The sequence below is a fragment of the Thamnophis elegans genome, chromosome 1, assembly GCF_009769535.1.
Source record: "Thamnophis elegans isolate rThaEle1 chromosome 1, rThaEle1.pri, whole genome shotgun sequence".
NCBI lineage: Eukaryota > Metazoa > Chordata > Lepidosauria > Squamata > Colubridae > Thamnophis > Thamnophis elegans.
This window is the reverse complement of record NC_045541.1, coordinates 114,457,496-114,483,822: the sequence shown is the minus strand read 5'-3', so window position 1 is coordinate 114,483,822 and position 26,327 is coordinate 114,457,496. Positions and strand designations below refer to the sequence as shown.

At 39.4% G+C, this 26,327-nt stretch overlaps 1 protein-coding gene across 1 annotated transcript in view; it reads right to left on the bottom strand.

The window, feature by feature from the left end:
* Positions 1-3,133: 3,133 nt before the first annotated feature.
* RGS6 (regulator of G protein signaling 6) overlaps positions 3,134-26,327 on the bottom strand; it is a 253,325-nt gene continuing 230,131 nt past the window's right edge. Inside the window, exons 16-18 of the mRNA XM_032235282.1 lie at positions 24,365-24,454; positions 13,882-13,935; positions 3,134-5,362 (exon numbers count right to left, since the gene is read on the bottom strand). Coding sequence (XP_032091173.1) covers positions 5,312-5,362; positions 13,882-13,935; positions 24,365-24,454 — 195 coding nt within the window. The 3' untranslated portion in view covers positions 3,134-5,311. The remainder of the gene's footprint in view (positions 5,363-13,881; positions 13,936-24,364; positions 24,455-26,327) is intronic.

The window sequence follows — 26,327 nt, the reverse complement described above, 5'->3', positions numbered from 1 at the left end:
GCTGTAGCTGCAATTATTTGGCAAGAAGTCAGATACACCCTAATGAATTGAACTAATTGTCTCCTGCAAACTCCCTTTCCCTTTCTCTCCTCTTTATTCCCTATGGGAGGGGCCATTCACCATCCAGCTGTGCCTTTACTCCCGAGTTGGCCCTTGTTCCTTAACTGTTCCTTCTCTTGGCAGCTCTGCGCATGCACTCATTGGGAACCGACTCCAATTGTTCTCCTGCCCCACTGATATCCAACTCCGAAGGCAGCTGATAACTGTTGGATGTTCCTGCCCCATCTCTGCCTTCAACGCAGAGCACTTCCCCAGACTCCATGACTGGCCCCAACCTCCTCACTGTCTGAGTCTGCCACCAACTCCACTGGCCACTGGCGCCCAGTAGGAATAGTGACTTTGTGGAATATATGACTCAAAGTCACTCTTTCTACCAGAACAGAGAAGGTAAACATTGGTGGTTGATCAATTCTATTTGTGCTGTAAGCCAAAGGAAAAATGGCCACTGTCCAAGAAAAAGACCTATGGCAGGATGGGAGTATGGGGCCTCAATAGGCCAATTGGACCCTTGAAAATTACCAACTTCCCATGCAATTTCTCTAGAACAGGGGTGTCAAACTTGCAGCCCATGGGCCAGATGTGTCACGTGCTGGCCATGCCCACCCATGTTTTAGCGAAGGTGAAAAAAGTAATGATACGTCACGTGATGACATGACGACACGAGTTTGATACCCTGCTCTAGAAGGATCACCTAGAAGAAGGTTTGCGGTGGTTTTGGTAAAGAAATATCCCTATCCTCCATCCCTCTTTGATTGGGCCTTGGCAGTAGTTTTCCATCTCAGATGGAAACTCCATTGTCAAAATATAACTCTATAAATGGCAAGCAGCTTATCATAGTGCCAAAGTGTGTATGGATTTATGGGGGTGTCTCAAAAGTGTTTTTTTTTAAAGTCCACTGGACTTTGTTTTTCAAGTTATGGGAGAAGTGCATTTATCTTAGTGCCTCTTGATTTCCTCAGTGGCTTTCAATATCACTGACCACATTGTCCTTCTGGACTAGTTGTGGAGTATGGGAATGGAAATACCATTCTGCAGAGGTTCTCCTCCATTTTTGGTAGCCAGTTCCAGTCAGTATTGACATAGGGAAAGTGATCAAGCCACGGCGCTCACTTATGGGGTGCCTTAAGGCTCACCGCTCTTACTCCTTTTATGTAAGTTCTACAGAAAACTGTTGATCGGAAGGACCAGGTTGGTCCTGATCCTGATGGAAGTCTGTCTGTGAGTTGGCATTGATAGAACACAATCTATACAACAAGAGGGAAATGGGGAAAGATTATAATTGAGGAAAGAATCTCAACTGAGGCAGCATATATTGTTTTAATTGTAGAATAATATAACATTATGGGTAGGAAGGTTAGAGAGAAACTGTGTGTGTATGTGTGTGGGTGTAGTACAAGTTGTGGGACAGAAGAACCATGATTAGGTTACTCGGTATAGTGAGACCTTTGCTACATCTTTGACAACAACAATAACAGATCATTTTCTAACCCGTTCAAATGCGGATTAAGTCCCTTATCTTTAGAGCCTAACATTCCCTGTTCTTTGAGGTTCCTTCTCTTTCCCTGGGTATGTACCTACCTGACTACTTTTGACTTACATAAGGCAATTCAGTTGTGTGCGGGCATATGAGCCTGATGAAATATTTCCAGTGGATCAGGTCACTTGCTTAAGAATTATTAGTTATCTCACTGTAAATCTAAATTTCACATTTGACATCTGTTTCTGGTTATCATCCATGGCATCTCTAATGCTATAGTAGAATTTAGGAGTAGGCATTTCAGGACAAAAAGAGATATTTAATTAGTTGAGTAGACAAGAGAGAGAGAGAAAGAAATTGTGAAATAAATGGCCATTAAAAAGCTGGCTGACAAACAGTAAACTTGTGCCTGGCAAATTTCGTTTGTACTTAATTGACAGGCAGCTTAGAGTGGGAACTTGTAGAATACTTTCATGTTATCAGGGAAATTCTTAATTGAAAAGGATCAAGGTTTATGTGCCCATAAATGAATAATTATCTCATTATCTAAATAATATCCTCTTTCTTCAGGTCAGTCCTTAAATCTAAATTGTTCATGAAGTCCTTTGTTTAAGCTCTTCAGACCTTTCCTTTCTCAAACTGACCTTAAACATGTTGAACCAGGTCACATACTTGCAATTCATGCAATTCATTGTTTTGACTTTTGCTTCTATTCTATTTTCCTTTTTTATAGCTTCCTTGTGAATATTCTACAAGTCTTTTTGGACAAAAAATAACTGATTTCTGATTGCACTGCCCTAAATCATTCACCCTTTGATGAATCTGGGTCACTCTGGCCCCATTTTAAAGTGCCCCAGAGCTTCTGAAGATGGTACTACTAATATTTGGACCTGATTTTCTGAAGACTAAAAATCAGTGTACAAGTCTCCACTGTATTTAGCATATCAATTTTCTGTTATTCTTTTCCCCCCATCAACAACAAGCCTGACATTTTTATTACTATGTGGAGAAACAATGTGGTCTTTGCAATCCGATTTTTGGACTGCATAAAATGTGGCCCCCAACTGCACAAAGGTTATCCCATTTTACCCTAAATGGAAATAGTTGAGAAATACAGCTTAACATGATAAAAAAAAACATAATCACAATGCCTTTTTACAGGGCAAATGGCAGCATAGTAGAATTTTATAGATAATGAAGGCAGCAGTAAAGAAACAAAACATAAATAAGAATCCCCATGCCACAATAAAAAATCTGTAGCTGGAACTGTGCACATGTACCTCATAATACAGTTTTCAAAAGTTGCTTTCTTTTAAAGTTAAGTGAGAATTCTGGTTAACTGTATGCATTCTAAATATGTCAGAATCAATCAGAATAGAGTTGAAAGGGACCTTGGAGGTCTTCTATTCCAACCCCCCTATTACCATTTCAGACAAGTGACTATCCAGTCTCTTCTTAAAAGCCTCCTGTGATGAAACACCCACAACTTTGAAAGGCAAAGTGTTCCACTCCTTAATTGTCCTCACTCTTAGGAAGTTTCTCCTTCATTCCAGATTGCTTCTCTTCTCCTTGATTGGTTTCCATCCATTGTTTCTTGTCCTGACGTTGGTGCTTTGGAAAATAAGTTGACCAAAAATATCAACATTTTTATTTATTTATTGATCACATTTATATGTCTGCCCATCTTGACTGGACAGCTTTCTAAATGGGATTAATAAATATATAAAAATAGTTGTGCTGACACTTTTGCATTCAAATCAAATGATGTATTTAGAATGCATACCACATGTTTATCGGAATTCTCACTTTAATTCAAAAGAAGGCTGCTAAGGCCACTCATATGACCCCATATACATTCTAGCCAACATTTGTCCACACAACCTACAGACCACTTTCCATTGCAACTGGTTTTCGGTCTTTTAGTTTATTTAGGGGAGTTACACAAATAATATATCGTTTAAACAATTTTCTTCTCTCAGATCTAACCACTGGACACAATATTGAGCAATTAGTTGGATCATTTCCATTCCTGGTTGAGTTTCCCACAAGATTTTCACCCATTTGCCATATTGTGAAAAAAGAAATCTGATACTTATAAAGCATAAGACTCTGAAATTTCCAGTTTGAAGTGTTTACATGGACTTTTCTTTTAAAAAAAATATCTCGGAATATGTTCTTTCTTCAAGCAATTGAACCTCGATTTATTCCTGGATAATTACATTTTAAATGAGCTAAGATTTTAATAGCTTAATTGACCACTGATTCTAGCTTATTGTGTTCAATGCAGTAAACATGTATTATATATTCAATCAAATATGTTTACTCTACATGACTAATATTGTGGGCTAAGCCTGGTGGGAAATAAACAAAGAAAGGGCAAAATTCAATAAATATTCCACTCCTATCAAATGTCACCTTTTAAAACATGGATGTATAAATCAGACCTGTGCAACTTGTCATAAACCAAGCTACAAGCAGCTGACCACCAGTTGTGGTATGTTGCAAACAAGAGATTCAATCAATCTGTTAAAAAACTTTCTTTAGGTTACAAAACACTTTCCTGGGGTTACGAAATAGAAGGGATGCCATTCCTGGCCAGCTGCAGTACCACAGCTAGATCATGTAAGTCGTAGGCGCCTGGCATAACATTTGGACCATATTGCTGGACATGATCTTTTCACATATATAAAATGCAAATCAACTCTAGTGGGATTCAATTGCTCATATGGAGCTCAGAGTCTGATCCTATTGGCCATAGCATGCAGGCAGTATCCCAAAACATATTTGGAACAGTTAAGGTTATCAGTGAAGAGCTAAAGCCACTTTTTGCAAAGATCTTTTGAAAAGGTGTTTCAAAGAATGAGGGCAAAAAACAAAGCCAAACAGAAAAACCCAAACAAACTCCTATGCATATTTTCTCCTAAAGGCAAGTTTTTCTCGCAAGTCTAAGCAGATTCTAGCGATTATTTCATTAGACCTAGACAGTTAGAAGACAAATGACTTGTGTATCTGTAGTAAATTTGCAGGTGGGTGTGGAGAAAGGATCCTTCCAATTACTTAGATTACGTTTTTTTTAATCTTCATTTAAGATCTAGGGTGGCAACCTTCTTCATCACATGACACTTCCTGTAGACAAAGGGAAATCTTATGGCTTTGGGAAGGATGCCAAATCTGAGCCATTCATGTGAAGTTAGAGATTACTATTAATCTACTGCTCAGCAGAATGAAATGCTGGTCCTACCTAGATATGTGAAAGGCTGATAGAGACAACTGTGCACATGCAGCAGTAGCAGCAAAGAGTGGGAGAAAGCGCCTGCGTTATGAAGACTGATCTGAGCCAGCTGCCCTTTCCTTAAATTTCTCTTAGGATCGAATGTAAAATAACATTGATAGCCCTTTCTCGCTCTCTTTCTTTCTCTGCTTCCTTTAGACAGCAATGGTGTTCCTCTGGAATCAAATTAGAAACAGTGTCTTATCGTTGGAGACCTCAGTGCCATTACAAAGTGATATAAGAAAAGTGTCAATGTAAACTACAGAAAGAGGACCCCCCCCCCCATTGGATCAGAGTCTCCATCCCGGCATCTTTTTCCCTCCCTATGTTTCTTTCATTGTCTGAATGTTCTCTCTCTCTCCTTTGCTCTCTCTTGTCTACACCCCCCTTGCCCCTCGAAGTGACCCGTATGCCCCCCCAATGTCTTTCCTTGGCCGAGGAGGTGGTGGTAGGGTGCAGCGGTCTTTCGGAGATGTCAGCAACAGCTAGCCCAGACGACGTTGTCAAGAAGATTGCATCAAGCCTGTGAGACGCTTGCCTGCCAGTGACTTTCCCTGGAGGAACAAACAAAAGGGAAAATGGGAGAGGGGAGGGGAGGAGAAGCCGAGGATATGAATTCATCTTGTGATTAGTTGGTAACACAGGCCAGATTGCTTGGTGAGTTTCGGAAGCTGGGGGGCAAGGACCAATTATGGAACAAAAGGTAGTTGTGATGACACATGTGGGGGATAAAAGAGGCAGGAATAGCCTATATTTTCTCTAGATAAACATTACTTGGGACCTCAGAAAGCTAATCATGCCTTCCCTGTGGAACTATTTTCTGTATCAATTTTATGGCCTTTACAAATATGATCAAAGTGCCCTTGATTTTATCCAAACATGTAAGGAAACCCAGTTATCTCTTTGCACTATATGTCCCAAAATGACAACTTGGAAGTCTTGTACAAATTCACTCCCCTTAGGCATATTCCATTATATTCATTAATAGGGAACATTGGCTTTAGGGCACTCTTCCTCCCAATCTGCAAATGCCTATATCCCTCGGGATCTTTCTTGATGCGATGACCATATTCCTCCCTTCCGAGAGCCTCTACTGCATTTGCATTCCACCTTCCTTTCCAGTTGCTGCAATCAACATCCAGAGTTACCCGTCTGGCTCAGATTTACTTCATTGAATTAGTGAAATAGTGATGAACTTGTACATCAAGTTCTTTCAGACCCATTGATGGATTCATAATGTCTCGAGGGCATTTGTAAACACCCACAATTCTCAAGAATGGTTACTTTAGAACTACAGGTGACATACAAAACTAAATGTTATATATTCAGTAAATATATATTTATTAAAACATTTCAGTGAATACTTCCATAGCAAGGGCTTGGTTGGTTACATAGCAGGATAAAGATTCTACCATTATTGCAGAATCTACCACTCTACCATTTTCATTGCAGTCATTACAAAGGAATGAGTCCCATCATTCAGCTATCAACTCCCCAAAGGCAAACTAGAGGAGAAAAAAATTAAATAATTGGGGGGGGGGGGAAATCCTGTGCAACGGTTGACTCCCTCATATTGTCAACCTAAGATGCTAATTGGCAATTTTGAAGATTCTTTGTCTCCAGTACTTTCATATCTGACACACTTATATGAGTATATGCTTTCCAAAACCCATTTTTAAAAAGACAGGAGGGGAGGGGTAAGGAATGAATAAAAGTTAAGTAAAACAAATTGCCTGTAAAATTTACAAAATTAACATAGTAACAAAATTACTACATACACCCCCCTCCCCCCATGAACTCACCTCCCTCCTCCAGCAGACACAAACAAGCAGAAGGGAAAAACTGGATGAAATGGGCATAATAAGCTTTGTTCGGGCATTACAGAAAGGGCTAAAATCAGCTAGGTAATAAGCCCTGCTTTTAAAAGCCTCCAGGCTTTGGAGCAGCAAGATCTGCATTCTTTGGCACTTCTTCCTCATTCTTCTGCTTTCAAGAATTACCACGGTTCCTACCTGGGCTAGGAGATGAGCCTCTCTCCAATTCAATTTGAGAAAACTCAAGCAGAACATTTCAAGGCATTCTGTCCCCAATAATTGTTCTGAGGTCACAATGCCTATAAAGGCTATTTCTTTCCACCTTCAGCATTTCTATTTTAGCTCATGCAACTGGTGCTGCTCGCAAAATAACAGCACACGAGAATTTATTGCCTTAGCTTCAGACAGGCCTGAAAGTCACATTATATATCCTTTATAATGCTTTCTTCCCTCCAAATCGGTGTACATCCTTCTTTCCTTAATTGGATCCCAATCATTAGCTCAGCTTGCGAATTGAATGTTAAAAGATCTGCTAGCCAGCCAGAGAATAGATGTACGTGCCAGATATAAGCACTTAGCACTACATGAAAGAGAGAAAGAAATCCTCTCATTCTGAATTTCTTACATCTTACAAGTGGACTCAGTCAAGAATTGGAGACTCAGCTTGGCCTTTGTTTCTCTAATCTTCTTGGAAAATAAGAATGGGGGTTGTGTGTAACAGAGTTTTTTCCGAATGCCTTCTGCTCTTATTTTGAATTCTTTGTATCTAGGAATTTGTTGACTGTCCAGTAGAATGGATTAGTCATGGGTTTAGGAAACAGAGAAAGAACAAAATAAGTAATTAATTTATCCTTCCTTCCTTACTTTACGAGCAGATTCAGAAGACCAACATATAGTTAGGTTGCAGTAGCTTTTAAAAAAAAATTTCTTGTGGTATAGTGATAATTTTGGAAATGATTTTTCTAATATACATGGCTGAGTACATGGGATACAGAACTGAACAAGGTAAGTAGGGCAAAGTGCGTATTTATCAGCAACTTTTTTCTATTCCTAGAGTAGTATATCCACCCCCCTGCTTCAACCCAATCTTTTCAGAGCCTCCCCAGACTTCCATTAGCTGCCAAACTTGGTTTGGCTTTTTCACTCCTTCCATTTCTGTCTAGCATTAAACAGCTATTCTGTGCAAACTATGTATTTTATTTTGGGCATGTACCATCCAAAATTAAATATTTTTATGCATAGAATGGCTTTTTCCCTAATCCCTGGATAATCAAATAAAATCTGAACTCCATTAGAAGAAAAATGTCTTTGTTTACATTCTTCAGCATACTGTAGACCCAAATGATGTTTAGTGCTGTACCAATCTGAGGTTAAGGTTAAAAGTGCAGAGAAATTCACTTTGCAATTGAAACAGAACTTTTGTAATTGTCTTTATATTTTGCTAAAAGACGGCCATTTTTGTAGCTACACCATAATTAATCTCAGTAATTAACTATTCCTCTATGTTTTTTAATTTCTCGGTAGCTTAAGTATAGGTAGTCCTTGATTTTCAATCAGAATTGAACTCAGAATTGATTCAATCAGAATCTCCATTGCTAAGCAGGGCAGTTGTTAAGAGAGTTACAGATGATTTTCTCACCTTTCCCCCCTCAATTGCTGTTTAGCACATCACTGCAGTTGTTAAGTTAATCATGCAGTTGTTAAGTGAGCCTGGTTTCCCCTATTGACTTTATTTGTCGGAACCCAGCTGGAAAGGTCACAGATCATGAGTGCATAATCCTGAGATGCTGCAATCATCATAAATACATGCCAGTTGCCAAGAACTCATATTTTGATCGTGTGACCCAGTGGTGGGCTTCAAATAATTTAACAACTGGTTCTCTGCCATAATGATCAGCTGGGTAGGTGTGGCTCGGTGATCACGTTACGGTGTGGGTATGGCCAACTCAACGTCACTCAGGATGATGGGCGCTTCACCTTAGCTGTTACAATGTAATAAAGGTTAATCAGAGAGGCAGTTTCTGTAAGCAGGGCAATAAAGATTAGGCTAGAAACAGCACCAGAATGTTTCCTTCCTGCCTTCCTTACAGGATTTCTTCCAACAACCGGTTCTATGAACTGTTTAGAAAGTTAACAACCTGTTCTCCCGAATAAGTGCGGACTGGCTGAATCTCACCATTGATTGTGACCATGGGAAGGCTGCGAGGGTCGTAAGTGTGATGACAAGTCACAAGTCACTTTTTTCAGGGCTGTTTGAACTAAATGAATGGTTGTAAGTCAAGGACTACTTGCAGTGGCATTACTGGACAATGTACTTTATGATTGCCATTGGCCCAAATAAGGAAGTTTTCCAAATGGTCTTGTTAGTTTCGATTCGTTTATAGCCAATTTTGAAATCCTTAAAGATCTCTGTGAATCTATGATGGTCTGTGAAGGAAAAGGGAAAGCCTTCGTTTTAAAAAAAATTTTAGGAAGCAGCTGTTACTAATGGAGTCCAGAAATTCTGAATCTTTTGAAGGTGCAGCTTCTAATCTTGCATTGTATATGTCCCAAAGAGATACTGAAACAGCTGTATACCCTCTCTCTGATGTATTCTCTCAATTCAGATTTGAAAGTCTAGTTAATGTCTCTTCAGTTGAGACATTCCTCAAATTCATACAATGCAATGACTGCCATTCTCTATCTGAAGCAAATAATAATAATAATAGTACAGTATATGTCGCCTCGTGCCTCCCTATCTAATACTTATTTTTAAAATTTATTCTTTTGAGGATGAGATCCCAGAAGAGATGTTTCCACTCAGGAGATCATCAGGATAAAATATGATATCTTAAGTATTTCAAGAGATTATATTTCTTCGAGTTAAAACCTACGGACTATATTCCTTAATTCAGCCATATACTACACTGGGCTTCTTAGAAATTTTACTAACACAAAACCTAAATGCGGTATGACACACATGCTATTGAAATGAAACAGACCACATTCCCCATTTGTTTTTAACATATGATTTTAATACAAAACTAAGGGCCACATCCTTTTAAAATGGTCTTTTATTAGAATTAGAAGGAAAGGAAAGAAAAGATACACGTTGAAGACACATGAAGAGCAATACAAACCAAGAAAAAAGTTTAATGCCGAACAGAAGATTTTTAAAGCAGAAACCAAAATCACAGCAACAATAATGGCAAAAAAAACATAAAATCCGCACAGATGCATTTACATCAAAAAGATCAAAGGTGTTAAATTAGTGTAAACGGAATAAGAAATGATGACAACGGAAGACAGACAAAATTATATATATACACACACACACACACACACACACACAAACAAATACACTGAAAGCTTGTTTACTGAATATATTACTTTAAAAGAAAACATGTCTATTTCTCTAACTGCAGAAGTCCAATTATCAGGTCATCCAAGAGCCATACAGGTGTTGGTTAGGTTGCTTCAGAAGGCAGCAGCAGGGTGGCCCAACAAACCCTTTCATTTGAAATGCCACTTAAAGGCTCCTGTAGTGAGGTTTGGTGTTTCTAAAGTACGGCCATGTATAATGTCTCTGACAGAATCCAAGACATTTTGTCTCCATGCAGTCTCCACTGTGTATATAGAGTTGTCACCTACTTACAAAAACTGTAATTTATTTTATGTGATTCATAGGGGTTATTTTAGTCAATGGGCTGATTCTGTGGTAAAACTTGTCCACATAATTGTAAAAAAAAAAATCATCTGTTTATGTGCTCCCTGGGAGGTAATGTTGTTGGCAAATTTTGAATGCGTGTGCGTGGGTTATTTCCACAGCACAGAATACCTATGGATGTATTTGAAAAAATTAAACTACCATGTCCCCATCGTATCATGGATCTCAAAAGGCCTCTAAACAATCACATCTTCAGCACCAGAGGTGTAATTTCATACTGAATTAGTGCTTTGTAGGTGCACTTTAAAACAGAAACCAGATAGTCCTCCACTTACAACAGTTTATTTAGGAACCGTTCAAAGTTACAACAGCACTGAAAAGAAGTGACCGATGACCGTTTTCACATTTACAACCATTGCAGCATCCCCATGGTCACATGATCAAAATTCCCCGTGCTTGACAACCGACTCATATTTACGATGGTTGCGGAATCCCAGGGTCATGTGATCACCTTTTGCGATCTTTTGTCAAGCAAAGTCAATGGAGAAGACAGGTTCCCTTAACAACCACACTACTAATTTAACAACTGCAGTAATTCACTTAACAACTGTGGCAAAAGAGGTCGTAAAATGGGGCAAAATTCACTTAACAAATGTTTCCTTTAGTAACAGAAATAGTCATAAATCAAGGATTACTTGTAGTGAATGAATTGCCTTCATTTTCCAGGTTTTTTTTTAATGCCACAACAATAGCCTCTGGGGTAAGTTGGGCTAAGACATAAAACTGGTCCTAAGTCATTAATTGACCTTTCCTGAGTGCAATCCCCACTCCAGCATCCTAATTATATACTATATGGCAAATGCATTTTAAAGCTTCCCTACTGGTAATCCAGAACAATCAGATGAATTGTTATAAGAATTAAAAGAATGAAGATAAATAGATAATGTTATGGTGGGAGACATCACTTTGTCAAGCTATAGATGGAAAATATATGGCATGCGAGATGTTGAAATATAACTCAGCAAAACCTGGGCACATTGCTAACAATAAGAAATGTTGGAAATTGAAATGCAGTCCAATGGAGAGACAGTTTTCCCATCCCTGTTCTGGGAGATGTAGGGAGAGTCAGGGTTGATAAAAAGAATATATTACTTTGTCATGATATTTACTGTCAACAGGTCAGTGATGGCTTCTTCTTTAAAAGGGGAGGAGGATTATAAATCTCTATTATGTCTATTTCTCTTAGAGCACTTCAGAATGGTGGGGAATGATGGGAACTGAAGTCTGACATATTTCAAGATCACAAAGCTGGTAAAATCTGATCCATATACTATCTCTAGAATCAGAGGCAAGCATTTCTGACTTGGCCTGGTCCAGCAAGTTTCCTGTGCTTTTAATAAATATAGAGTATTTTATTGAATACCATATTTTTCGGACTATAAGACACACCGGTGTATAAGATGCACCAAGATTTCAAAGAGGTAAGTAAGAAAAAAAAGTTTTTGTCCTACCCAGCCCCCAGGAGCACTCTGCAGGTTTCAGCAGGCAAAAAAGACTCTGTTTTTAGCAAAAATGGGATCCAGGGGTGGGGCTTCAGGAGGCCAAAAAGGGCTGTATTCGCTATATAAGATGCACCAACATTTCCACACTCTTTTGGGGGGGGGGGAAGGTGTGTATTATATTCCGAAAAATACAGTAGTTTCTCCCAATTCTTACGGTTGTCTAAATTCATGCAAAAATTTAGCTACTCCAATACAGCACAATATTTTGCCCGTTTCCCGTCTATCCAATAGAAACCAAATAAATAAGTAACAGTAAGTAAAAATAAGCTTAGGATCAGATTATCTAAGGGACCATCTTTTCCCAATAATTTTTACCTGTCCAATTTGGCCTAACAGATCAGGGATGTTATGAGCCCTGTCAGCCAAGGAACATTGGCTGATGGAAACCAAATATGTTGCCTTCTTAGCGGTAGTCCCTGCCCAGTGGAATATTCTTTCTTCAGGATGGCCCTGACTTGGTTAGCCTTTCATAAGATTCTAAAGTCCTAGCTATGTCCCCGGAGACCTGAAATTGTAGGGGAATCCATTACCTCCTTGCACTGTTAATTTTTATGTAATTATTATGATAATTTTCATTTGCCTGCATGTATTATTTATAACTTTTTTTATGGTTAATTGTTGCAGTATGGTTTGCCACCCAGAGTCAGCTGAATTGAGATGAGTGGCTGCAGAAATAGGATAAACAAATACTACATAAGTAAAATTCGATATATGCTTCCCATATCTCCTGTTTTCATGGAATTTCGCCTAATTTTCTGAAACAATTTGCCAAAGGGCTCTTGAAGCGACTGCAGTAGAAAAAAGTATTTTTAATTAAATGTGTGGAAGCTCATTTGTTTTCTTTGCCCACAATAGGTCATAGTATTGATGCTTTAGTCCTTTGGATTCCCTTCTATGAAAATATTTGAGAAACCTATGTTGGTCCACAGAACTCTAATACACAGAGACACAATTGTACTCTGTGTTGATACCAAATAAAAATGTTTAGTTGGCCATTATTGGGGGACTGATTGGGAAGAATTCATTAACCATTGATAAAACACATTGAAAATGAGACACCAAGAAAGGAGTGTATCCTAATCCATGCATTAAAAGCATTGTTCTGTGTAAACTAACATCCAGAACGTACTTACTTGATAAGCAGAAGAATCTACAACAGATCGTCTATCAATGCTATGGAAATAAACAGAAATCTGATCCTTTGCAGGATACCTACCTTCTTCTAAACCAAACTATCCCACCCTCTTTTTCTGTAAGGGCAAGGTATGTGGAAGCATTGGGCATGTTACCAACATTGTACAGAGAAGAATAGCTATGTGTGCATCTTCCTTATTCTCATCAAGGATAACTTGAAAAGCGTGGAAAATGTCATGGGAATGGGACTCTCTGAGCAGGGGAAGGAGGGAGAAAACCAGATTCTATCCCATTTTTGCCCCCATTTTTGGCACCGAGTGCTGAAATGGGGGCAAGTGTGTGTGTGGATGCTGGAAACTAGAAAAGCAGCTGCACAGTGCGCATGCACACACCTGGAAGATGATCTTCTAGTTTCCAGCGCACGCATGCACACTGGTGACCTGATCTTCCTGAGTTTCTGACATGCATGTGTGTGCAAAGACCAGCTGGCCGGTGGGCATGCATGTGCCAGAAACTGGAAGGTCATCTTCCCAGCATGTGCATGTGCACTAGGCAGATGCTCTTCCGGTTTCTGGCACTCCCACGAAAAACAGCTGGCCGGTGCACCACAACCCAGAAGAGCAACGGGCAATGGCTTGCATACCCGGAAAGAAGGGGCTCCATGCCACTTCCCCCATGCGTGCCATAGGTTTGCCATCAAGGTTCTAGCCTGTTTTGTGGGGAGCTTTCTATTGCAGATCAGAGAGCTGGCTGTTTAATTTAACATAGATCTTGAAATTCTGTCTTTTTATTGCATTGCAATGACTGAAGGATACTACAGAGGAACTAAAAAAACAAATAAAAGTTTCCAAAGTAAAAGTAAATGCTAAACAGAAGAGGGAAGAGGAACGAAAATAACCAAAAACAAATGAACTTACCATACTGCGAGTGAACTTTTCTAGGGAAGTTCTACGACCTTGCTCATTCTCGGGCTTTAGAAGGGGAAACAAAAGTTAAGAAGCGGGGAAAAAAAATGCCAAAACCAAAAAGAAATCAGAACAAAACAAAATAAAAACCCCTTCAGCTTACTTCGGCTTTAGAAGTGTTAGCAAAAGAAAACAAAAATATATATTAAATATCTCAAACATAGGGCAAGTGCTGTTTGCAAGAGCAAAGCAAGAACTTTGTGCAATTATTCGGTAGCTGCTTTTTGGGGGGGAAATGCTGCCCTCCTTTTTAAAAATATAGCTATGGCCATGTAGCCAAAGTTACATATACCAAGGAAATAGGATATAATGATGATTTCTGCATTGATGCCTGTAAGTCTTTCATAAAAAAAACCAACATTTTTTCAGTCAGAAAGTACTGGTCTGGATTTATGATGGAATAGCAATAGCACTTAAACTTATATACCGCTTCATAGTGCTTTACCAGTCCTCTCTAAGCAGTTTTACAGAGTCAGTGTATTGCCTCCAATCATCTGGGTTCCTCATTTTACCAATCATGGAAGGATGGAAGGCTGAGTCAACCTTGAGCCTGGTGAGACTGCCAAATTGCAGGCAGCCGGCAGTCAGCAGAAGCAGCCTGCAGTAATGAACTCTAACCACTGCACCACCACGGCTCTTAATCCACTCTCTCTGTCTCTGTATGGACGCAAGAATAGCCCGAGGTAGAATAGAACAACATAACAGAGGATATGATGAGCCTTGTCCTATTCCCCATTTCCAAATTTATTTATGTGGACATTTCTAATCTACCTTTCAATGACAAAATCAAATCCAGGAGGCTTACAAATAAAACGATACTCTTTTATGATGTGTTGGATGTTATATGAAAACTGATTGGGCTTCGGGGGGAGGAGCCTGCCGCCATCGGGAGCTCAATGAAGCTCCTGTCAGGATTCTGGTTCGTATATCTTATAAGATCTATAGATATCTCCCCTTTCTGGCAGAAAGGGGCAGGGAGAAGGTCAGTCGTTAGGATCTCTTTGTAATTCATAGCCTTTTTTTGCTGTGAATGGAGAAGAGGTTCAACATTAGCTGAGCCTTTACTCCGGCCAGTTTTCCGCGCTGCCTTTTTTGCAGCCCTAGGCAGATTGCCCCCCCCCCCCCCCAGGACAAAGCTAAGCTATTTAAAAGTCAATCCGGGCGGGGACCATTCCTGAGGAATTTCTTCTATTACTATCTAAAATACCAGCTTCAATTTCGCAAAAGGCTCCCTTTCTTTTTTAGCTGCGTCACAAGATGGCGATCTCGTAGCTTTTGTGTTTGATGTGACGTACTTAGTCAGCCCTACCCTCCTGAAGGCTTCTCCGTACTAATTGCTAAAAGATTAACTGAGGGGAGCAGAGACTTTGATTTTTGGCTCGCTTGATTGCTTGTCTTTTATTTTTACTCTGGAATGGCTCCCAAATCTAAACAGAAGCGCTTCCTTAATAACATATCTCCAAAAACTGCTATGAAGCCGCTACCCTTGCCTCCTACACCCTCCACGGGAGATTTGTTAACACAAGAATTTCTTCTCAAAACGCTTAATGATTTCAGACAGGAAATTAATCAACTGATATCGGATTTATATGATCAATTTGATGCTAAAATTGCTCAGGCAAAGAAGGATATGATCGGAGTAATGACAGTCATGACAGATTATATTGCTGAAACGGAGGACAAATTGGAACTTTTGGAAGAAACTAATCTTAATTTGATATCCAAAATTCAAACGTTACAACAGGAAATTGAAAATGCTCAAAAACAACTTGTCATGATAAATTATAATAAGACTGCCTTTGCCATAAGAGTTAGAGGATTGCGTGAAAACCAACAGGAGAATTTGAAACAGATCTTCTTTGAGGCTTTCAGCCGCTTGGTGGGAAGTCCGGGATTTAACTTTGATTGGCAGATTCAAAGAATTTACCGCCAGAATTCGTGGGTAGCAAAACAGCGACAGCTTCCGAGGGACATAATTATATACTTTACCACAAGGGAATCCAGAAATGAGATAATACAGAGGCTTTACAGCAAGAGGTTGAGAATTGATGGACAGGACTTGATTGTTTTTAAAGAGTTACCATCTCAAATATTAAGATCAAGGAGAGAGTACGCTTTCTTAACCGAAGAACTCAGAAATTCTCAGATTCCATACAAATGGGAAGTCCCAGCTGGTATTACAGTTACATTTGGCAACCAAAAACACCGCATTAATTCTGTCTGTGAAGCCCGAGAATTTTACTACGAGACCCTGAAGGCGGGACTTCCTGATTCATCCAGACCTGGGGAGAGACAAGGAGAAGGAGAAGACAAACAGCGAGACACGTGGCTACAAGGCGGAGGGTGTTGCTTTCCTCTTCCGGAAGGGCAGAAGACTAAAGAATAAAGACTTAGCGATGTTCTTAAAGCTTTATGATTTCCGTCTGGGATAAAATGGAAAAGTTGTATATCGATGATGAGACATGGAGACTGAAAGAAGCGTTGCTGATTGTGGACACATATTGTATATAAGATTTGTCTGAACTCTAACTCAAATTGCGCATGAATTATTTTCCTAGGCGAGGAGAGCGGAGATTGCGATCTTTTTGAGTTGTGGTCTGGGACGAACGGAGTTGGGAGGCGCGTGGGAGAGGGAAGGGTAGCGAAAGCTTAATTAGACTACCTGGGGCTAGAATGCAAGCTGATGTTTGTTTGAGTTGCTATTTCAATATAAGGTCAAGAAAGATTGGTCGGAGAGTCTTCAGGAAAGTGGAGTAAATATGGGAGGAGCAATGGATGCGGATAAAATATATATGTGGATATGGATAAAGGCAGGGTGGAAGGTAAAAAAATTTACATGTGGAGGTGGGTAAGGATAGAAAGGGAGGTGTTGGAAATGAAAAATGAAAGAAGTACTTGAGTTTAATGGTTTTATAGAAAGGTTTGGATATTCGGATAAAAAAGAGATAAATTAAAGGTCTGAATAGATAGACAAAGCAATGAGACTTTTAGTTGGGGAATCCTAATTGATCAACTTACCTGGCTCTAATACAGTTTGAAACCCTGCAAGTAGTAAAATAACCGAAATTTGGAATGAGCTACATTGTTTAAGATTTACAGATAATGGGAAGCTGTGTTAACGTAGTGGGTTTATTGACCCTTCTTGTTTCTCCTTTCTTTTTGTGTGTGTGTGTGTGTGTGTTTTTATTTTGTATTTTTTACTATTCTCTTTTTTTTTTCTTTGGCTTTACTTTTATTTTATTTTTTTAATTTTAAAGTTAGCTGGCCTTATTATACTCAAATGCTTGTTAAAGAATTATGCCGGGTATGGGACCTGCGAAGCCGTAAGGGGGTTAGGGAGGGGGGATTATAGGGGGGGAGGGGGGAGGGTGGAATTACAGTTTCAATTCTTAGAACAATAAGAATTCACTTGTATACTGCGGCTCGTTTTTCTTTTTTCTTTTTTTTCTTTTTCCTCTTTTAAAACAAACTGAAATGTATGGATACACCAAAGCGAGGAGAAGAGGGAAAGAGGAGGGAGAAGTAAAGAGGGAGTGAGAGGGAATGTAAGGAGGGTGAGATGGAGGGAGGGGGAGATGTCTGAGGGGGAAGGGAAGTAGAAGAGGGGAATGCTGGAGGGGTGAAATAGTTGGAGGGGGAGAAGAGAGGGTGTATGGGGGAATGAAGTGTCATGTTGGGTTTTTTTTTCTCTTTTTTTTTTACGCACAGTATATAAGTGATTGTATAAAATGAAAATGAAAATGAAATAAATAAAATGTATTCAAGAAAACTGATCGGATTATCTGCTTTTTGCTTAACTTGATCTTTTGGAACTGCTATGCTGTGGTCTTCTACTCCAAATGAATCCCATTGTGTGCTCAGCTTGACTTACTCCCAAGAAATTATGCATAAGGCTGCTGTTGGCATAAAGGTTTTGCCAGGCTATGTACAAAACAATCAAATTACTATTATTTGTTATTTTTGTTATTTGGAAGCTATAACCACAAAGTGCGGGAATTTTACTATAATAAGAAATTTACCAACGCTATAGCTGTGCTACTGTCCTCCAGAGAAACATGATTCAACTCATCTGGCATAAAACAAATCTTATTAAATATGAATGAAAGGGTAATTTCCTAGCAAACAAGCCATTTAGCTGAATAAAGGAATTGTAATGTTCAGGGGCAAACCCATCAAGAGATGACCTAAGTCAATTCACAAATTTCAGGGGTGAGAGATGGATTTGTGCATACATTTGACATCATTACTAAATCAGCACACACGTTTTTTTATGAACAGAAAAACAAGCACTCAATTTTGGTTCCTAATTTCTGTTCATGTCATACTTGTTATTATCATGTCATACTTGTTATTTTCCTTACTACCCCCTCCAATTTCCCCCAAACTAAAAATAGATTATATTAAACTTGGCGAAAGTTAGTGGTTTAAAGTCATACTCAGCTTTCATGGTTGAGAGTGAAACTGAAGCTGGATTCCCAGGACTTTAAGATAAACAACCCTCATTTCCCTACCTCCTCAGGTGGGAAAAGCAATGGTATATAACAGGGGTGGGCTGCTGGAGGTTCTCAAAGGTTTGGGAAAACCTCTAGCTAAGATTCTGTGCAGTTTGGAGAACCCCCAAATCCCACTCCTGGCTGGCCCTGCCCATACCATCCCTTCCCTCCCAGGAGTCCCCTTGTGGCCAGTTTTGGATGCAGATAAGTGCAGGGCACGCACAGAGACTTGGGGAGGGCAAAAAACGGCCCTACTGAAAGTTCAGGAAGGATGGAAATGGGCTCCAGAGGGCCCCCGGAACCTGGGGAGGCTGTTTTCACCCTCCTGTAGGCTCAAAGAAAGTCTCTGGAGCCCGGGAAGGACAAAAACACCGTCGTGCAGGATGCCAACTAGGCCACACCCACCATGGCCATGCCCACCCAGCAACCAGGCAGAGAACCCCTTGCTAAAAAAATTTAAGCCCACCCCTAGATCTATAGACTACAGCAGGGAAAAGAAGCCAGTGTGCTCATGAATGTAACTGAAAAGCTTCTCTTTGTGTGCTAATTAAAAAAGCAAAAGAAAACACAGCTTTACTTTTGAAATAAATGGATTCACAAAATATACAGAGGACAAAAGTACAGGTGATCTTCGTGGAGAGAATACTTGTTTAGCTGTTTAAACTAACAATAGTGCTCAACAAGTAGCACTTACAACTGCTCCTCATTGTTTTAACCATCACATTATCCCTGTGGTCATCTGACGACCATCTGTGAGCTTATTTGCTGGCTCCCTGTAAGCAAAGTCAATAAGGAAGCTGGCAGGAGGTCACAAATGGCACCAATGTGATGTCCTTGCTTAACAACCTGGGATGATTCACTTAATGATGGCAACTAGAAATGCCAGCATTTCTGTTGCAAAATGGTCATGTAACATTGTGCTTTATGATCATGGAAATTCTGGTTCTAATTGCTATGATTAACCAAGGACTATCTGTATAAGTTAAGTGTTTTGGAAAATTGTCTTTCTTGCACTCGTCCTGGTTGCAGAAGTATAAAGATCTATATACTGTATATATAATGACTGAGATGTATACATTTCTTTTGATTTAGGTTCTTATGGAACAAGAGTGGAAAAGGGAGATGGAACATTGATTCTCTGATCTGCCTTAAATGGGTATCTTGTCCTAGCCAGTGAACCTCGGATGTAACCTATTAAAATTTCCTGAATTTCTTGTTAGCATGGTCAGTTATCATGGTGGCTGTGAAATGTGGGAATTGTAGTATGACATAGATCAAGGAAGACTGAGATGGAAGAAGCTTCATCACAACAGCTTTTAAGGAAATAATTCTAGGGCAGTTTTATCAAACCTCCAAATGTTTGGATTGTGGATATTTTTTGATATCTAGAATGACATAACCAATCAGTGGAACTCATCCGGCATAGACATAACCAGAAAAGAAGTCTGCAAAGCAGTAATTATCAACTTTCAGATATGATATTACGAGGAACATGAAATCATTTAATGTTTGAACTTTTCAGTCATATTGTCATTATATAATTTTATCTATAAAAGGACATTCAGTTGCTGGTGGCAAAGCTTTTCCAGAAGCCAGTGTGCTCATGTTTTCTAACACTTCTTGCAAAGCATTTAAGTAGAAAGGAGGGGGGGAAAGGGTTCCAAATCTGCAACAGTTAAAAAATATGGAAGCAGGAGAAACTTTCATTTGCACATGTAATTCTCATCTGAAGGATTACAGGTTTTTGTTTTTTGAGAAATGGAACCTGTGTGCCTCTGAAATAGATTGGAGCTGTATGTGTTTGTGTGTGTTTGAGACCAAACCTGCTTAGGTGCTATGTTCTGTAAACACTTATGTAATGAAGCAACTGTGATATTAGAAGGTGCCAGTTTAAATGTCAACTCCATGTGAAACTACACTATGTTCATATGATTGCATGCTGTTCTCCAATTTTCTAGCACTGGTTGGAAATTCTAGGATATGCAACATATCAGGAGTTGTCAAATTAGGGAATGCTGCCACTGTTTCTTTCCCACTAACACTCTGTGTTCTTGGCCATTATACACAATTGGAATTGGCCTACCATGGATGATTGGAAGAGTGAAGGAACATCACATTTTGTGAATCTTGAAAACCTACTATAGTTGTTTTGAGCTTACAGCCCTAAACACTATACCAATCCTAAAGACTGTAGATCCTAAAGTTTACAAACAGAACAATTCTATCCATTGGAGCCTGGATGCAATATATTTAATTACTGTAAATATAGAATCCACACACATAAATAGACAAGGATTAGCTCATGTAGTTTTCAGACATACCCTTCTCCCTAAAATGTAAGGAAAGAGACTGTTGCAACCAATCATTGGGCATGGTTACATAGAGTTAAAATAATTAGGAAATCCTTCATTCTAGTTAGCTGCGGAGGAACTAGATGAGAATATGTCCATATGTCTACTTTTTTAGCTCTTTGTTCTTCCTTTCTTTTCTCTGCTCTCTGTTGCTTCTTGCTCCAATCTACTAGCATTGAGTCCTTTAAAGCATCTATTGTCAAAGAGTCATTATCTCACATATGGACATTCTTGCAAGGGAAATAGATACATGGATTTAAAACAACCTAGGGCTAAAATTGAGCTTGCAGTAGCAATAAAACCTCACTATGAAAAAAAACCCATGCAATTAATTGGAACTAATCTAAGGAATCACTATCACAAGCCATGTATAGATACGAAAAAAAGAGATCATGATGAAGGAATGCTACACTAAGAAGAAGAAAAAATGATGTTAAAATAACATGGTTTGAAATGCTGTGTAATTTTGTTTTAATCAGCTAACTTGGAGAAGTTGACTATTATTCATAAATGTTCATCCCTCACATATACAGTGGTGGGATTCAAATAATTTAACAACCAGTTCTCTGCCCTAATGACCAGCTGGGTAGGTGGGGCTCGGTGGTCATGTGACTGGGTGGGCATGGCCAACTCAATGTCACTCAGGTCAATGGGCGCTTCGCCTTAGTTGTTACAATGTAATAAGGGTTAACCAGAGAGGCAATTTTTGTAAGCAGGGCAACAAAGATTAGGCTAGAAACAACATGTTTCCTCCCTGCCTTCCTTACAGGATTAGCCCTGTAAAGTGGAAAAAAAACAAAATGAAATTTCTTCCAACAACTGGTTCTCCGAACTGCTTAGAAAGTTAACAATTGGTTCTCCCAAATAGGTGCGAACTGGCTGAATCCCACCACTGTGTCACTGCCATCATTACATTATTTGTGTAATGATGTTATCTTATATATGATGCAAATGATTTAATTTGCATCACATCCACAGGGTCGTGTTACATGTGAAGTCTCTTTCATTACTGCTATTCTTCAATTCCACATTCTGATAGAGGAGACAAACTTGGATGAGACCTATTTGACTCTTATGTCAAGAAAGATAAATACTTGCAGATCACCTTTTTGCCCACTCAGCTTTCAGAACAATGGGGAGGCATCAATTTTAACTAAGTCAACATTTTTCCTGCCAGTCAGAATTCAGGGGTTGGGTTTCTGGCACCAGCTCAGAACGTCTTCTGAACTGGTTTCGTTTTCTTCTTTGACCTGAGTCTTTTGAACATTTTAAAGTGGCTAAATACAACTTCTTTTGCTGTAGTAACGCTCACATACACCTTTCTCCATTTGGGAAATAAAAGGAAAAGGCAGCATCAGGAAATCTAAATCCATGTAATGCAGCATTCTCCAATCCCTTCTCCTTCTCCTTTTTAAGAATCATAAAAAGTGTTGAAAGAGCCCATTTAGACCATCTAAAGTCTAATCCCCTCCATGCAGGAGGTTAAGGCATCTTAACAGATGGCCCTCCAACCTTAGCTTGAACATCTGCACCAGAGGGGAGCCATGTCTTCTCTGGAGGAGTGCTCCACTGATAAATTGCTCATGAAGACTTTTTTCAATTCAGACTATGCTGCTCTATAAAAAGTGGTGTGTATAATCCCATCTTTGAAAAAGACAGTAGCTGGTGAATCTAATATACTCATAACCTCCATAAGACAACTGTGTTATAAATACTTATCTATAGATATTTATTGTGTAGAGTCAGGATTTTGTGCTACACTTTGACATCCAACCCAATTACTATGTTCAATTCATTGAATGAAAACTGGTTTGGTTTTTTTTGCCATGGAATGATAACAAAGAAATTCAACAGGACTTATGATCAATCACTTAGCATTCAAGATACCCACTGAAGTAATCCTATCTCAACCATAGCCACAACACTGAGTTCTGCCCACCAGCTACGCAGGCCCACACAAGAGTTTAACATCAATATAAAGAGGAACCACCAAACTAGATTAAGTAAAAATGGCCTAATGGCATTGGAGTCTGTTTTCCCATTCCATTCTAGACTTAATAACACATCTGCTGTTGAAAGCCACCTTAAGTCCGTTTCTTAGATGTCTCTTCAGTTTCAGAGCCTCTATATGGCTCTCACAAGAGCAATTGGCATGTAAAATATAACTGTGAGAAATACTTGCAAACTCTTGGTGCAAAGGAAGTGCTGAAGGGTTCAGTGGGTGTCACTGAAGTATTCCACACATTCTATCCAACCTAGCAGTTCTCTATTTATGAGTCCATAGAAATATGCAGATGGTAAACTTCTTGCAAAAACTTCTACCAAAAATAGCCTCATGCGTACATCTCTATTTCACTGCCAAAAAGAGCTCTATGCACACATCTCCAGGAGAGAGTGGCCTTATCTAGTCAGCATCAAAGCTTTACTCATGATCACCAATCGTGCTTCAGAGTTCCTGTGCATACAAGGAACCAGTAGCTTGTTAGAAAGAGGTTCTAAGAATTCTGATCCCATTGGAATTGCAACAGAGATTTGATTAGGCTGATTGAATTATGGGATCATGGGAAAGCAGCAACTAGCAGAGGAAAGCAGAGCCAAATGGAAAAAGCAGAGGACTCAATCTTTGTACAAAGGCCTATATATAAAATTGAATGTGGGAAGTGGGAAATCATTTCAGGTGGGTATATATTATTTAAACTTAGCCACAGATGAAAACCAAAGTATTATCAGCTCTCTTGCCCTTTACTCCTAAATGCCTGATTTAGGATTCTAGTCCATACAAGAAGCCCTTTGTTGTTTTATATAGTAAGAAGAGAAAACAATAATGAGCACAGCACAGCATGCTAACATGAAAATAAAATAATAAGATGTGGCTGGATAGAGGAATAGTCAGAGTAGCATTTAGTCTTTGTTTAAAATCAAAAATAATAACAAAGGTCCATATACAGAGAGTGGTGGTAGAAGGGAATGGCATTCACAGAAAATCAAAAGCAGATAGAAAATCAAGAGGAAGGCTTCAGGTGAGGCATCACAAGAACAACCGTGAGATTAAACAGAAAGAGATGCTGCCCTTCTTCCCAACAGTTGCTACGCTGTATGACAAGATTAAATGTTATTAAACTGGATGGTATTTGTGCCCTGCAAATACATTGAATGGCGTTTTTCTACTTCATGTTAAAAGATGGTGGAAGAGCCATAGGTCAGTGACAGAGGGCAGCCATGTCAATCCTGGATCCCTTAAGTTAAAAGATGCTGGACAGCAAGGTTGAGAAAATTTACGGACATCTGCTAAGAAGAGCAGACTTTCACAAGGCTTCTCAACAAATCATGTCACCCAGCTTAGAGCTTTTTTGCTTCAGTTTCCTCTCCCTATCAGAGGATGGCCGTTGAACAGTGAAGTGGTTTATTCAGATGCCAAACATGGAGCTTTGGGAAGAGGGAAAGACATGTTCTCAATCCCCAGAAGGAGGAAAGGGAACAAGCCTTGCCCCTCACAAAGAACAGAACATTCATGTCCACACAGCAGCAAGCGGCAGCAGGCAGGAGTCAAGAAGGACTTGAAGAAGCAAGCATGTCCTTCCCGATAGATACCTTCTTCTTTGCCAGCAACAAGTCTTGGTAAGCATTGGAACGGAGGAAACGTGCATAGCTGTCACTCTTCATCAGCTTGTAAATATGTTCCTGTGGAAAGGGAAGAAATGACAGGGTGAAATTTGCTATTGGACACTGTTCAACAATCTCCAGGCACCTAATGAGGAAAAAAAAAGTGAAATATCAAAGCACAAGCAAACAGTTCCCCCAAATTTCTAAAACATGGTGATAGATGTTCCACAATGGACTATCAGCCAGGCGAAAAGAAACCTTGGCGTGGCTTTGTTCTAGGAAGCAAGGAATGATTATCTAGGTAATTGAAGGTTTCTTCTGCTTAGAATCATCTTAGGTGAGATAGTAGGATTCTGACCTCTTGCTCTTCACTAACTGTATTCATACAAGAAACGTGTCCTAGTTACCAAATTAGACCACTTGAGAGGATGTCTGATAAAAGAAATTAGGTGCACACATGGGGAGGTGACACATGTGCATACTGAAGTCTGCACAAAATCATGTGGGGCTTAGTTAAGGCATATAGGAAATAGTGAATTGGTTTTGATAGTGAAAATGAAATATTTTTTGCAAGTTATAGCTAAATGGCAAAAGAAAAAAAAACCTAAAGCAAATAGGTGGATCTGTGTACTATGTTTACTAAAGAGGGGGAAATGGAGCAAGAAATGTTAAGGCATGCAAATACTAGATAGAAAAATAGAGTGGAGAATGTGCTTCAGTACAGTATTACATTACAGTGAATAAATATTTGTTGAAAGAAGTTAAAATGCCTGTCTATAAGGAAGTGGGTTTGCCCATTTTTGTTACCTGGAAATGAGACTGAATGAACTGGAATGGAGCATTTACAAAGACTGTAACTGAAAATGGATACTGGATGATTATGGTCTGAATGCAAAAGTTTGGGTCCAGCGTGAAAGAAATATGTTGAAGTGGCTTAGTTATATAGACAGAATTAATGAGAACTGAATTGCAAAGCCATTTAAATGAAAAGGAAATGGGTTGAGAGGAAAGAGAAGACTGAATGAGTCATGGTTGGATGGCGCTGAAGAGATATCATCATGAGCCATGTAGCATTTGAGATTAAATTAGCATTGATCTACCATGCTACTATTCAAAGTCCTAAAACAATACTCATAATATAGGTATCATAATATCTTTAATACAATTTGCACAACTGTTTGACCAATATCCTATGATATCGCAAGGACAAGCCATCTGGTATTCTAATCTAGCTTTATAGATTACAATTTATATGAGTTCCACCTAACATGATGAGAAGGTCGTGATAGCTAAAAAATTGCTCTATGCATATTATTATGTTAAATATCATTCTAGCTTTGAGTAGGCTCAAAGGCAAGTGACTTTGGGTGGCATTTTTTGGTCTGAAGATAGACTCTGCTGGATTTACTTTGATGTGACACCACCAATCTAACCATGCTGGATCTTTCCCAACCTTTTGATTTTTCCTACTGCTATAATTTGACATGAATGTAGATGCATGAAGAGAAATTGAAAGAATGGTTAAATGCAGCTGTTCAAGAAGAGTCAGGACAGACATCAGTTGTTGTAGACCTTTACAAGATGCTGTAGCCTTACCAGCCTTACCAGCCATGCCAGATTTATTGATTTTATAACCAGCCTTCTGTCTAAACAGCAATATATGGAGTAATCTTTAAATAATCTAATAAGTAGATTGGCCTAAGACAGCAATGGCAAACCTTTTTTGGCTTGCGTGCCATAAGGGGGAGCTCAGGGGAGGGGAATGCATGGGCGTGCCGCACCCATAATGCAACATGCCCACCCCAGTGCACATGCGCGCATGAGAGCCCCCCCCCCATTTTCCATGCTTTTTTCGCCCTCCCCAGGCTCCAGAGATTTATAGGAGCCTGGGGAGGGCGAAAACAACCTCCCCCTCCCCCCGGAGGCCCTCCGGAAACTTCAGGGATCTTCA